The sequence below is a fragment of the Marmota monax genome, unplaced genomic scaffold (assembly GCF_021218885.2).
Source record: "Marmota monax isolate L192 unplaced genomic scaffold, Marmota_monax_Labrador192_F-V1.1 WCK01_AAM20220418_F8-fsc00206, whole genome shotgun sequence".
Classification (NCBI taxonomy): domain Eukaryota; kingdom Metazoa; phylum Chordata; class Mammalia; order Rodentia; family Sciuridae; genus Marmota; species Marmota monax.
In genome coordinates this window covers 958,504-972,284 of record NW_026694490.1, presented here as the reverse complement: position 1 = coordinate 972,284, position 13,781 = coordinate 958,504, and the positions used below count along the sequence as shown (strand labels likewise).

The 13,781-nt window shown below is 48.8% G+C and overlaps 1 protein-coding gene across 4 annotated transcripts; it reads left to right on the top strand.

The window, feature by feature from the left end:
- The first annotated feature begins 532 nt into the window (after positions 1-532).
- On the top strand, positions 533-12,962 carry Armcx4 (armadillo repeat containing X-linked 4). 4 transcript variants are annotated; one of them, XM_046419183.2, is made up of 6 exons: positions 533-689; positions 1,179-1,245; positions 1,957-2,036; positions 2,414-2,474; positions 2,988-3,079; positions 3,403-12,962. In XM_046419183.2, exon 6 carries the CDS (start codon positions 3,537-3,539, stop codon positions 11,022-11,024), a length of 7,488 nt encoding a protein of 2,495 aa, XP_046275139.1. In that variant the 5' UTR covers positions 533-689; positions 1,179-1,245; positions 1,957-2,036; positions 2,414-2,474; positions 2,988-3,079; positions 3,403-3,536; the 3' UTR covers positions 11,025-12,962. The 4 variants fall into 4 exon arrangements, with proteins under 4 accessions (XP_046275139.1, XP_046275138.1, XP_046275137.1 ...); XM_046419182.2 differs by having other exon boundaries at positions 2,414-2,482; XM_046419181.2 differs by having other exon boundaries at positions 2,391-2,474.
- Positions 12,963-13,781: the final 819 nt, after the last annotated feature.

The window sequence follows — 13,781 nt, the reverse complement described above, 5'->3', positions numbered from 1 at the left end:
CTCGTGTTATTTTTACAACCTGAATATTTTTTTATGTCGAATGAAAATGACTTTACTGCATTTTCCCATTACAAAAAAAGTGATAGTAAAAGGAAAAAAAAGGAATATATAAAAGAAAGTTAAGGCTTTACTTTCACTCTGCTTTCCTTTCAGGCACCTCCTTCTCTAGGCAATTTGGTGCTGGCGCTGTAGGTACTAAGGAGGGCAGGTTGTATAGGAGATGGGTGGGGAGCATTGATCTTTTAGCATACTAGGAAAAGAAAGGATTCCTCGAAGATGCAGAAAAGGCTACAACCAAGGCCTGGAAGTGGGTGAGGGTGGGGGTGTGGGGGGTAAAGACCCACCCTGGCAACAAGAGACCGGTAAACTCCAACCGCAAGGCGGTGATGCCACTTGTGGGCTCTCAGATTGGAGAGGATAGAGATGAGTGACAGGGTTGTGCGCACAGAGGCGCCGCGCAGAGACCGGAGGTGGGGGTTGTCTGTGCTTGAGGAAGGGGGTCTTGTTGACTGCCTGCCGGCGGGTGGGGGTCTGTGGGGAGGAGAGCCAGCGATGACGCGCGGCCCTCACGTGACCCGGAGCTGCAGAGCGACGCAGCCCAGGGTGCAGTCGTCACTCTCGTCTGGCTACCAGCTCCCCGCTGCCCGGCGCATGGCGGGCTAGCATCAGGCCCGGGGAAAGCCGAGCAGGTAAGGGTTTTGGGGCCGCACGCCGCCGCCAGGCCAGCAGCAGCTTGCCGAACCGTCTGTGGTGCAGGGACCCGCCAAAGAGGTGTCTGTGCTGGCTCAAGTTCAAGGAGCCTCTGCTTCTGATTTTCCCGAGTGCCCTTACCCCCATCTAAATCTGTTCAGGGGAACCATGAGCTTTGACAGGGTGGCTGGTGGGGAGAGTGTCTCAAGAGGGAAATACAGAACGAGATGTCCATCCTTTCTAATTCTAATCACTGACCGCACATGCCCGCAGGCTTCCTGATCATCTCAGAGGAAGGGACGCGCCACGGTGGCGTTTGTAAAGAAAATGGTGGGCCTTAGTGACTGGACGGCTGGGTTGGTAGGGGTGGTGTCTGAGCGAGGGGAGGGACATTTGATAATCGTGTTCCAGAATCCGGAAAGGCGAGTACTGGGGTCTGTGGCCTGTGTGCTGTTCTAAGCACTCATTGCTTCTCTTTCTGACAATAGTTCGGTGTGGCACTGTTTGTGGTGAGGCGAGGGAAGGAGAGAAGAAAACTGCACAGGATCTATGGAGGTTAGTGTGAGCGCGGGCACTGTCTGTTAAGTTCTTTATGAATTCCATGACAAGCATTTAGGTGCTGCTGATTGGGATGTAGGCAACTTTCCCTAAATTGTGTTTCTTTACCAAGCTTGGGACTTTTAACTTATATTTTGTATTGAAGACCAATAAAGACAGCGAACTTTTCTACAGATGCTTTTATTTGTACTTCAGTTAATGTCAAAAAATATGAATTTTATCAAAGAACATTACTATTTTTTGAGATAGTCTTTGGGGGAAAGGATAATGATTTTGCAGAAGCAAAAGCCCTCCCCCACACCTGTATCTTCTGCTGGAGACTCCTCAAAATGGGTTTTAGGGGAAGCAGAAGGCAGTAGGCTGTGGTTCTATAGTCATGGGGCCTGGGGCCCTGCATCTCTTCCACCATACTGCAGTTTTACAGATACCTCTGCCTTCCTGACTATCTTGGTGAAGGAAATGGAGGACTTTTGGGGGTGCCCCTAGAATGCTACAGGTGGTTTTAAAATAAGTTGCTTCTATCTTTCCCCTTTTTTCTTTACTTGTCTCCCTTTTATACTCTGTGCATTACAGTGCTAGGAAAGCCCTAGGTTCTGCCTGCTAGGAAATGGCGGTCTCTCAGAAAGGCAGACACAACAACCCATATGTTAGATGTTAGGATGTCACAAACATTCAACATTCACCCTCCTTTTTTGTCTCTGTTCCTAGGTCTTCTCATAGGCTTGCAGTAGGCCTATTTACCACTGGAAACAAGAGAAAGATAAAGAGACTGGCCCATAACTATGGAGGTTAGTGTGAATGTGGGCAGTGCATGGGGATGACAAGAGAGGGTGGGCTGAGCAGGTTTTTGAGACTTTAGAGAGTCTCACTGGAGGGTCTTTCTGACTCTTCTACACTCTGCCAGCTTTCTACAGTGATAGCATATGCCCTATTGATTTTAGTGCAGGAAACAGTAAGAATATTGGGGTGAGGGTGGCTATGGTGTGACTAAGAAGACTTGAGTAGGGGAACACAAGATAAGACACCTTAGTAAACTAGTCCTGGGCTCTTAAAGGCAAGCATTGGGGTCAGGAATTAAAATGCCTGTCTTTTCTACCAAGCACTTAGTGTTCATTATCTCCTATGTGTTCACTTATCTATAGATCTATCTGCTCCTCTGCTACAGGGCTTGAGATAACTGGAAACAAAGAAACAAGAAGAAAATTGTCTCCAATCAGTATAGACTGGTAAGAAGGTGAGGATTGGCTGGGTCAACTTCTAGGATGGGTTAGTGGAGACCAGTGTGTATCCAATAAGGACCAGTGTCTGATCTAGAGGATCCTTAATCTCTCCCTTTCTCAGTTATCTTTACCCACCTCTGCCATTAACCTCGAACCCTCACCTTAATTCTGGTACAGGGAAAAGAGTGTGACAACCCCCGGGGGGAGTGAAGTGATCTGAGGGAGTTGATATTCTTGTCCCATTAAGAACAAACTCTTGCCAGGCATGGTGGCACATGCCTGTAATCCCAGAAGCTCAGGAGGATTGCAAGTTCAAAGCCAGCCTCAGCAATTTAGCAAGACCCTGTATCAAAATAAAAAAAAGAAATCTATATAAAAAGATCTAGGGATGTGGGTCAGTGGTTAAGTGCTCCTGGGTTCAATCCCTGGTAACAAAACAAACAAACAAATAAACCTCCCCCCAAAACCAAACTCTCTATTCCTGTATGTCACTCCCTGTGTCTCTCTGTTTGTCTTTAGGTCCAAAGATCTCATGAATTTATGTATCTACTTTAGGGAGTATCACCAAGAAAGACAAGAAAAGAGGAGGGGAATTCTTTGGATCAGTACAGGTTGGTATGAAAGTGGGGAGCTGTGGGAACTGTGACCAGAGTAGGTCTAGTAAAAGTTAAAGTCTGGAGACTTCTCAGTTTCTCCCATTCATCATCAACCTTCCCATCATCCTTCCTGGAATATGGAAGTACCTCAGGGGAAAATTGTTGGGCATTGTGGAAGGTGGGAAGAGGGTGAAATAAGGGATGGAAAGTTTGCTAATTATCCTCTTCTCCCACCAAACACATAATTTCTGCCTTTTCCTGTTCCTCTGTGTATCCAGCTGTATGATACAATAGAATTGGAAGAGAAATTTTAGTTTATTTCCTTCCTTCACTTCTAGGTCTACCACCAGTGGCAACTGTAGTAGCTGAAGACCAGCACCTTCACAGGCCTACATCCAGACCTATCACGTTCTTTCCTCAGCCCGAGTGAGCCCCCCTGTACCTTGTTCGTGCCTTCAGCAGGGGTTATTACATGGGCCGCATTCAGGAAGTGGGCTGGGCAACTGCAGGACTGGTGATCTGGGCTGGCACCTGCTACTACATTTACAGATTAACCAAGGGAAGAGCTCAGAATGAGAGGAGACTTGCCAGAAATGGGTCCAAAGTCAAGATGGAGACTGTGGTTGGGGTACAGAACCAGACCTTGGCCACGAGTGAAGCCTTGGCTGGGGCAGAGACTGAGACTAGACCCAAGGCCATGACTGGAGCAGAAACTGGAGCAGGAGGTGGGCTTGGGGCTGAAGCAGAGGCCCAGGTCACTGCTATATCCAGACCCAAAGCCAACTCTCAGTCCAAGGCAATGGCTGAGGCAGAGACAGAGACTGAATTTGAGGCCAAATCAGTGGTTGGAACACTGATCATGACAGAGGTAGTGACTCTGACTGAGGCCAATGCCAAAGCTAGGGAAGTGGCCATGAAAGAGGCAGTGACCCAAACTGATGCTGAGGCTGGGGGACTAGTGAAGAAAGAGGCAGTGACCCAGACCAAGGCTAAAGCTTGGGCAGCGGTTGCCAGGTCAGAGGCCAAGAAAGAAACAATGACCCAGACCAAAGCTGAAGCTCGTACATTGGCTGAAAAAGAGACAGAGATTAACAAAGTAATGGTGACACAGAGTGAGGTCTTGGCAGTGACCAAGGAAGTGGTCAAGATTGGGACCATGAACAAGGCTGGAATTGTGGCTGAAACCAAGACAAGAACCCTGGAAGAGACTGTGAGTGTGGTTAAAACTCATTCTGAAGCTAGGTCTGATCCCACAGTTGATGCTAAGGAAAATCTCAATGGCACATCCAGGGCAGAGGCTGGAGTGGACATGAAGTTCTGTGCACAGTCTCAGGCTGTGGCCAAGGTCCAAGATGATGACATGCCTGGTGTTGGGGATAAGGACAAGGGTAATCTTAAAATCCTGTGTAAGGCAGGCTCTTGGGTAGACACAAAGGCTTCTTTCCAGCCCCAAATTGCTCCCCAGACACAGGCTGAAGCCATTCCTGGGGCAAAGGTTATTGACAGGGGTGATGACAATGCCATGTGTAAAACAGAGATAGAGGCAGATATGAAAGCTTGTATAATACAGTCTCAGACTATGGCCAAAAAACAGGCTGAAGCAACATCTGGTGCCAGGGTTGATGGCAGGGGAAATTCCAATGTCATATCTAAGGCAATGACTGGAGCTGACATGAGGGCTACTGCTCAGGTACAAGCTGTATCCAGTGCTCAGGTTGAGGCCATACCTGATGCCAAGGTTAAAGGTAGAGCCAATCCCAACGCCATGGCTAAAGCAGTGGCCAGAACAAACACGAGGACCTATTCACAGGTTGAAGCCTTGACTGATACCAGGGATAAGACCAGAAGCAATCCCAATGTCATGGCTAAGGCGGGGGCTGGGATGGACATGTTGTCCTGTACCCAGATTCAGCCTGTGGCCAATGTCCAGGGTGATGTCTTGCCTGATGGAAGAATCAAGGCTAAGGGCAATGCCAATACCATGTCTAAGGAAGGAGCTGAGGCTACGGCCCAGAGCCAGGGTGAAACCTTACCTATTATTAGAGGTAAGACAAGGGGCAAAGCCAAAGCCAAATGTAAAGCAGGGGTTGGGACAGACATGAAAACCTGTGTACAGCCTCAGGCTGGGATCAAGACCCAAGCTGAGGCCTTGCCTGATTCCAGGGTTGATGGTAGTAGTGATTCTAATGCCATTTCCAGAGCAGGGTCTAAGGCAGACCAGAGGACCTGTGGTCAGCCCCAAGCTGTGGCAAATTTCCAAGGTGAGACCCTACCTGGTGCCAAGAATAGGGTCAAAGGCAACTCCAACACTGTGCCTAAGGCAGGGACTGTGGAAGGTACAATGGGCTCTTCCCAGTCCCAGGCTGTGACCACTTCCGAGAATGAGGCCTTGCCTGGTATCAGGAATAAGGTCAAGGGCAATACCAATGCTGTGCCTAAGGTAGAGGCTGGGGCAGGTGCAACAGGGTCTGCTCAGCCCCAGGTTGTGGCCAATTCCCAGGGTGAGACCTTGCCTAGTACCAGGAATAAGGTCAGGGGCAATCGCAATGCTGTGCCTAAGGTAGGGGTCAGGCAAGATACAGTGTGCTCTGCCCAGCCCCAAAATGTAGCCAGTTCCCAGAATGAGGCCTTGCCTGGTGCCAAGAATAAGGTTAAGGGTAATTCCAATGCTGTGCCTAAGGCAGAGGCTGGGGTGGGTTCTGCCTATCCTCAGGCTGTGGCCAATTCACAGGGTGAATGCTTGACTGGTACCAGGACTAAGGTCAAGGGCAATCCCACTGCTATGTCTAAGCCAGAGGCTGGGGCAGGTACAGTGGGCTCTGCCCATCCCAAGGCTGTGGCCAGTTCCCAGGGTGAGGCCTTATCTGGTGCCAAGAATAAGATCAGGGGCAATTCCAATGTTGTGCCTAAGACAGAGGCTGGGGCAAATTCAAGAGACTCTGCCCAGTCCCAGGCTGTGGCCAGTTCCCAGAGTGAGAACCTGCTTGGTGCCAGGAATAAGGTCAGGGGCAATCCCAATGCTATTCCTAAGGCAGAGACTGGGGCAGATACAACAGGGTCTGCCCAGCCCCAGGCTGTGTCTAATTCCCAGGGTGAGAATTTGCTTGGTGCCAGGAATAAGGTCAGGGGCCATTCTAGTGCTGTGCCTAAGACAGCGACTGGGGCAGGTACAATGGTGTCTTCCCAGCCCCAGGCTATGGCCAGCTCCCAAAACGAGTCCTTGCTTGGTGCCAGGAATAAGGTCAGGGGCAATTCCAATACTGTGACTAAAGCAGGGGCCAGGACAAGTATAAAGAGCTCTGCTCAGCCCCAAACTGTGGCCAGTTCCCAAGATGAGGCCTTGCTTGGTGTAAGGGAAAAAGCTGTGTCCAATTCTGAAGCAGAAACCATAGCAAAAGATGAAGTATATGCAAAGCCTGAGTCTGAGGCTGTGCCCACATCTGAGAGTGAAGGTGGGATAGACTCTCAGGCTTGCAGAAGGACTCAGCCTAATATTCATGACTACTACTGGAATGGAATTGGTGTAGAGGATTGGATTGCTGCTGAGCGGTGGATCAAATTTAGGTTTCAGGCCATGGATGGAGACTGGGAAAATAGTGTGTCCTGGGCTGATGATGAGAATGAAGCCAGTATTGGGTCCTGGAGTGGGGCTAGTGATAAGGCTGGTGTTGTCAGTTCCTGGGCTGTGGCCTGTGATGAGACCAGCATTAAGTCCTGGGCTGGGGCTGGAGCTAGGGCTGAGAATGAGGTTGCTGTTGCATCTTGGGTAGGAGCTGGGGATCAGGCCAGTGGAGGAGTCTGGGCTGGGGCTCAGGCTAGTGAGGGGTCCTGGGCTGTGGACAAGGCCAGTGGTGGTTCCTGGGTAGAGGCTCAGAACAAGGCCTTTGGAGGGTCCTGGACTGGGGCTGAGAACCAGACTAGTGGGGGGTCTTGGGTTGTCTCTGGGAATCAGGCCATTGGAGGGCCCTGGGTTGTTGGTCAGGTCAGTGAGGGGTCTTGGCCTGCAGGCCAGGCCACTGGTGTTTCCTGGGTTGTGGACCAGGCTACTGGAGGGTCCTGGACTGTGGCTGAGAATCAGGCTAGTGCGGTGTCTTGGGCTGGAGCTGGAAACATAGTTAGTATTGGTTACTGGACTGGGGCCATGGACCAGGCCACTGGAGGGTCCTGGGCTGGGACTGGTGATCAGTCCAGTGGTGAGTCCAAGCCTAGATTTGAAGATCAGGCCAGTGAAAAAGGGTCCTGGACTGGGGCTGTTGTCCAGGCCAGTGGAGAGTCCAGGTTGGGACCTGAGGACCAGTCCAGTGGAAGGTCTTGGGCTGATACTGCAGATCAAGCCAGTGGAGGGTCCAGGCTTGGGCCTGTAGACCCAAGTGGTACATCCTGGGTTGGCACTGGGGACCAGGCTGGTGGAGGATCTACACCAGGGCCTGCAGATCAGTCCAGTGGTGGGTCTTGGGCTGGCACTAGGAACCTGGCCATTGGAGGGTCCTGGACTGGAACTAGTGATCAGTCTGGTGGTGGATCTAAGCCTAGTTTTGAGAATCAGGCCAGTGATGAAGGTTCTTGGGCTGGGGCTATTGCCCAGGCTGGTGGAGGGTCCAAGTCAGGGCCTGAGGATCAGTCCAGTGGAAGATCCTGGGCAGATTCAGGGAATCAAATCAGTGGAGGGTTCTTGGTTGGGTCTGTGGACCAGACCAGTGGAGAGTCCCAGGTTGGGGTTAGGGACCTGGCTGCTGGTGGGGCAAATGCTGTATTTGAGGACCAGACCAATGCAGCAAGATGCTGGGCTAATTCTGGGGACCAGCCTGGTGGAGGATCTAGCCTGGGGTCTGGAGGTCAGTCCAGTGGAAATTCCTGGGTTGGTACTGGGGACCAGACCAGTGGATGGTTCTGTGCTTACACTGGGAGTCAGACCAATGTAACAGGGTCTTGGGTTGTGGCTGGTGGTCAAGATGTTGGAGTATCCAGACCAGGGCCCATGAACCAGTCTAGTGTTGTGTCCTGGGCTAGCACTGGGAGTCAGGTCAGTGGAATGTCCTGGGCTATGGCTGGGGATCAGGCTGGTAGTTGTTCCAAACCTGGATTTGAGAATCAGGCCATTGGAGGAGGATTCTGGGCTGGTGCTGGAGATCAGACTGGTGGAGGATCCAGACCAGGGTCTCAGGATCAGTCTAATGGAGGAGGTTCCTGGGTTGGAGCTGGTGGCCATGTAATTGGAGGGTCTATATCAGGTACCACAGACCAGTCCAGTGGTGGATCCTGGGCTGCCACCGTGAGTCAGGTCAGTGGAGGGTCCTGGATTGGGCCTGGGGATCAGACTGTTGTCTGCTCTAAATCTGGATTTGAGGATCAGGCTAGTGGAGGAGCTTCTTGGGCTGGTGCTGGGGATCAGACCAGTGGAGAATCCTGGGCTGTGTCTAAGCCTGGGAATGAGGCTAGTGGAGGCTCTAGGCTGGGCTCTGAGGACCAAGCCAGTGGAGGGTCTTGGGCTAAGTCTGAGGACCAGGCCAGTGGAAGATTCTTGGTTAGTGCTGAGGTAGAGGCCAATGAAGGATTCTGGTTTGGGCCTGGGAGTGAGGCCTTTATAGGTTCTTGGTGTTGGACAGGGGAAGAGGCTGTTATTGTGGCCAGGTCTGATTGTAAGCATGAGTCAAGTATTGAATCCACATCAAGAACTGGGGAAGAGATTATCAATAATTCTGAGTTGGTGGATGAGAACAAGGCCAGTATTGGGTCCTGGATCAAATCTGAGGAGGCAGCTTATGTAGATTCCTGTGTAGGAGCTGAGGCTGGTGCTGAGGCCAGAACTGAGGTTGGAGCTGAGGCCAGATCAGAGGCTGGGGCTGAAACCAGGGCTGAAGCTGGAGCTGAGGCTGGGACTGAGGCCAGGACTGAGGCCACAGCTGAGGCTGGGGCTGAGGCCAGGGCTGAGGCTGAGGCTGAGGCCAGGGCTGAGGCTGGGGCTGAGGCCAGGGCTGATGCCGGAACTGAGGCTGGGGCTGAAGCCAGAACTGAGGCTGTGGCTGAAACCTGGGCTGAGACCAGGACTAAGGCTGAGGCTGAGACCAGGGCTGAGGCTGGGGCTGAGGCTGGGGCTGAGGCCAGTGCTGAGGCCAGAACTGAGACCGGGGCTGAGACCTGGGCTGTGGCTGGAACTGAGACTGGAGCTGAGGCCTGGGCTGTGGCTGGATCTGAGACCAGAGCTGAGGCCGGAACTGAGGCTGGATCTGAGACCAGGGCTGAGACCTGGGCAGAGGCTGGATTTGAGACGGGAGCCGAGACTCAGACTGAGGCTGGGGCTGAGATTGGCGCTGAGACTGGGGCTGAGGCTGGGGTTGAGGCCATGGCTGAGACTGGAGCTGAGGCTGGGGCTGAGGCCTGGACTGAGGCCGGGGTTGGAGCTGAGGCTGGGGCTGAGGCCTGGGCTGAGGCCAGGGTTGGGGCTTGGGTTGAGGTTGGGGCTGGGGTTGATGTTGGGGCTGAGGCCTGGGCTGAGCCTGGAGCTGAGGTTGGAGCCGAGGCTTGGGCTGAGTCTGGAGCTGAGGCCGGGGCAGTGGCTGGAGCTGAGGCTGGGGCAGTTGCTGGGGCTGAGGGTGGGGCAGTGGCTGGAGCTGAGGCTGGGGCTGAAGCCAGATTGGGGTCTTGGCCCTGGGATGAAGATGCAACAACCAAAGGGTCTAGGTTTGGGGCTGAGGAAGAAGCTGGCATACCATCTTGGACTTGGTCTAGGGATGTAGATGAGGATGAGCTAAGTAGGGCATCCAGCCCTGATATTGAGGAGATTAGTTTAAGGTCCCTGTTTTGGGCTGAGAGTGAGAACAGTAGTGAGTTCACATCCAAGAGTGGAAAAGATGTTAATTTTGAGTCTGGAGCTGGGGATAAGGCCAGCATTGACAATAAATTTGAGGCTGCTGATGGATTTGATCTAAGGACTTGGTTCTGTACTGGTAATGAAAACAGAAATGAAGACAAATCTGCACCTAATGCTAAAGGCAAAAAGTCCGCTGAGTCAAGAGGTATATATCCATCCATGGTCCCTGGGGCGGGAATGGGGCCATGGGATGGAGCCATGATCTGGTCGGAAACTAAGTTTACTCAACAAAATGAGGGCTTTCTAGGTGAAGATGAGTATAGAAAGAACGGCAAGTCTGGGGAGAAAATGCGGCCCTGGTCCTGCCGCTGTAAACGTGAAGCTAATATGGATCCACGAGATCTTGAAAAACTCATTTGCATGATTGAGATGACTGAAGATCCTTCTGTTCATGAAATAGCCACTAATGCCCTATATAACAGTGCTGATTATCCTTATTCCCATGAAATTGTTCGTAATGTTGGGGGAATCTCAGTTATTGAAGGCTTGCTGAGTAATCCCTACCCTAGTGTTAGGCAGAAGGCTTTAAATGCACTGAATAATATCTCAGTGGCTGCTGAAAACCATAGAAAGGTTAAAACATACTTAAACCAAGTTTGTGAAGATACTGTCACCTATCCCTTGAACTCAAATGTGCAGTTGGCTGGACTAAGATTGATAAGGCACCTGACTATTACTAGTGAATATCAGCATATGGTTACAAATTATATTTCAGAATTTCTTCGTTTGTTAACTGTGGGAAGTGGAGAAACTAAAGATCATGTTTTGGGAATGCTTGTGAATTTCTCTAAAAATCCATCTATGACAAAAGACTTGCTCATTGCCAATGCACCAACAACACTGATTAATATTTTTAGCAAGAAAGAGACAAAAGAGAATATTCTTAATGCTCTTTCACTATTTGAGAATATAAATTACCATTTTAAAAGAAGATCAAAAACATTTACCCAGGACAAATTCAGTAAAAATTCTCTTTATTTCCTATTCCAACGACCTAAAGCCTGTGCCAAAAAACTTCGAGCCTTAGCAGCAGAATGCAGTGACCCAGAGGTGAAGGAAAAAGTTGAGCTGTTAATAAGCAAACTCTAATTGGATATATGTTCCTACACACATTTGGGTAATATTTTGGTCTTGTAGCCTGGAAGTGATGCACATTGTAAATTGTGTTATAACTTCAAAACTGATGTTACCTATGATGGTCTATAGATGGGCCATTTTATGAGCACCAAATGAATCCAAACTTGTACTGAAAATACATGTGTTGATTTTTATCTTGTCTGGATTGAGATATTTTTAGTATGCTTCATGAGCAGAAACTGAGCTGATTCTTCATAAGTAAGGTAATCTTTGGTCCTTTGTGTGGACTTATGTTTATACATTTGAGACTTTATTTTTATGTCATCAATAAAGTTGTGTGTTTTAAGCAGCAGAAAAAAGACATTGTCATTTTCCTTGAGTTTATGATCTGTTTGAAGAGACAAGGTATATGGAAACAAAAATATATTAACAAAACCAGACCATCCAGTCACAACCAGATGCATCCCCATCAGTGCTTAGAGGCAGCAGAAACTGCTGAATCCACCAGTGCTCAGAGAAGGTTTTACAGAGGAGAGGGACACTAGGACACTCGAAGTAAGCTGGGCTTGAAGGATAAGATAGAAAAGCCAGAAGGGCATTCAAGGAGCGAAGAGGGTGGAAGAAAGGCAAGGAGCAGGCTGACCTTCCTGGAGTACAATATGTGGGGAGGCAAGTGAGGGGAGGGTCTGAGAGTTGGGGTGAGTCCTGTCCACGGAACACCCCTGATTGCTACACTGGGGTGTCCAAATAGTAGCCCATTTGACCTCCAAATACTAGCCTATCTAACCCTGGGAGACAACAAAGCCTTTCATGTCCAGAGGAATGACAGGATGCCAGGAAAACCACATGGTGATTTGTGTGCAGGTTGGGTGCCAATTGGGGTGGGGCCAGAATGGTGACTGGAGATTGGAAAACCAGTTAGGAAGTTACCACCATAGTCCAAGCATGAGAGGGTAAAGGCAAGACATTTCAGTGGTGTCTCTGGGAATGGTAAGGACAGGATGGAAGCAAGAGACCCTCTGAGCCACTAGGTGCTGGGTAACAGAGATTTCTGAGGCCAATTTTCTTTTATGGTTCTTTGGGCATTTGTTGGGAACATGTTCTTTTTCTTGGCCAACTGTAGTGTATATGTAAGTGGATAAAAGAGTTGCTGCCTTGAAATAATAATAAAATGCAGTCAAAGAAAGAATGCTTTTTAGTGCTTGCATCAGATTTCTTTTATTAGTTGGTTGGGGTGGGGACTTTAAGGAACTATAGAGAGTGTTGTTGGGATCCACAGAGGAAAAGACCCACTTCTCTCCCACCCCATGGTGTAGGTTGAGGAGAACTCTCAAACTGCTGCTGGGAGCACACAAGGTGCTAGGTCCATAGAGATATGTGTTCAAGATGTGCCTGCCCTTCAACTGAATAATTCCGCTTGTGAAATGTTATCCTTAGGATCCCATCCATCAATTGGCTTGGATGAAGCTGTGCATTGTTCAAACTGTTTTGAAGGGTGAAAAAGTGAATTGACCCAAGTGTCTCAACATAGACATTTGGCTAAACAAACTAAGGTGTACCTACACACTGAAATATTCTGTAGCTGTTGAAAATGTCAATAGGCGTCTGCATTTAATTACATAAAAATTCAGCATATAATTTTAAGTGCAAAAAGCAATCTGTAAAGGCACATATGATACCTTTTATGAAAAAAAGGCATGTATTTAAGTGATTTATATGTAATTACCAGTGCATATTCTGAGAATGTTAATAGTTCTCTATGGGTGTTAAAATAATGGGTGATTCTATGTTTGTTTTTTTTTTTTGTCTTAGTATTATAGATTTTATGATAACTATATAATAAATGGGAATTTCTCTCATGGTTTATCTGAAAGGAAAAAGATAGATTTGGGATACAGAAGTCTGTCAATAATATTTGAGATGCCTAGAGCAAAAGTATGAGTGGAGGGTTGCATATTTATGTCTAAATATTTGAACGATATACCTTAACATTTTGAATAATATTTTAAATAAAGTTCTAAATATGTAAATATTTTAAACTATTTTAAGAATCAAGCTATTCTCAATCCTAGCATTTGATGGCTACCAACTTTCTATTGAAAAGAAATAACATATTGTAGTGGATTCTGCCATCTGCTTCCCTGATCCTCCTTCAGAAAGAAAGAACTCATTATTTCAGTTGCCTAGAGTGCTGCTGGTAGACAGCCCTCAGCTGCCAGACCTCTTCAGGAATTGCTTCAGCTGAAGAGAACCACCCCCCAACCCACCCCCAAGGTCATACTCACTGCCTGGCTTCCTGTGGGTACTTCCTTTCCTATGACTGAGGGTCATAACCTTCTTCTCTCAAATTGGAACAGCTTAACTTCTCCTGCTTCCTTCTTTTCCCTTCCACAGGTATTGGTCCCAAGAATATTCCCTAATAAAAATGCTTCATGCTGAACTCTGTCTCTGAGTCTGCTGCCCAGGAAGCCAACCTGAAAGAGTTGGTCAAGAAGTTGTTCAAGAAAGCAAACACTGTGATGCAATTTTGAAAATGGATTGCCTGCTGTTCAGCTGGCAATGAGGATCTCATCAATGGTGGTAGGTGGAGTAGATAGGCCCCAGAAAAGAAGTAGAAGAAGAAATTGTTAGAACCTTCCCACGTAGGATACTGGGATGGCATACTGGTGGGATGGAATACATTATCTGGTGCCAGGTATCAGACCTTTGAGAAATATGAGGGAAAATACTAAATATAAGGAAGGCGAGAAAATTGGATGGTTATTGCTA

Excerpts from the sequence above, each read along its gene's own strand:
- Armcx4 (XM_046419183.2), top strand. The coding sequence starts at position 3,537 with ATGGGCCGCATTCAGGAAGTGGGCTGGGCAACTGCAGGACTGGTGATC.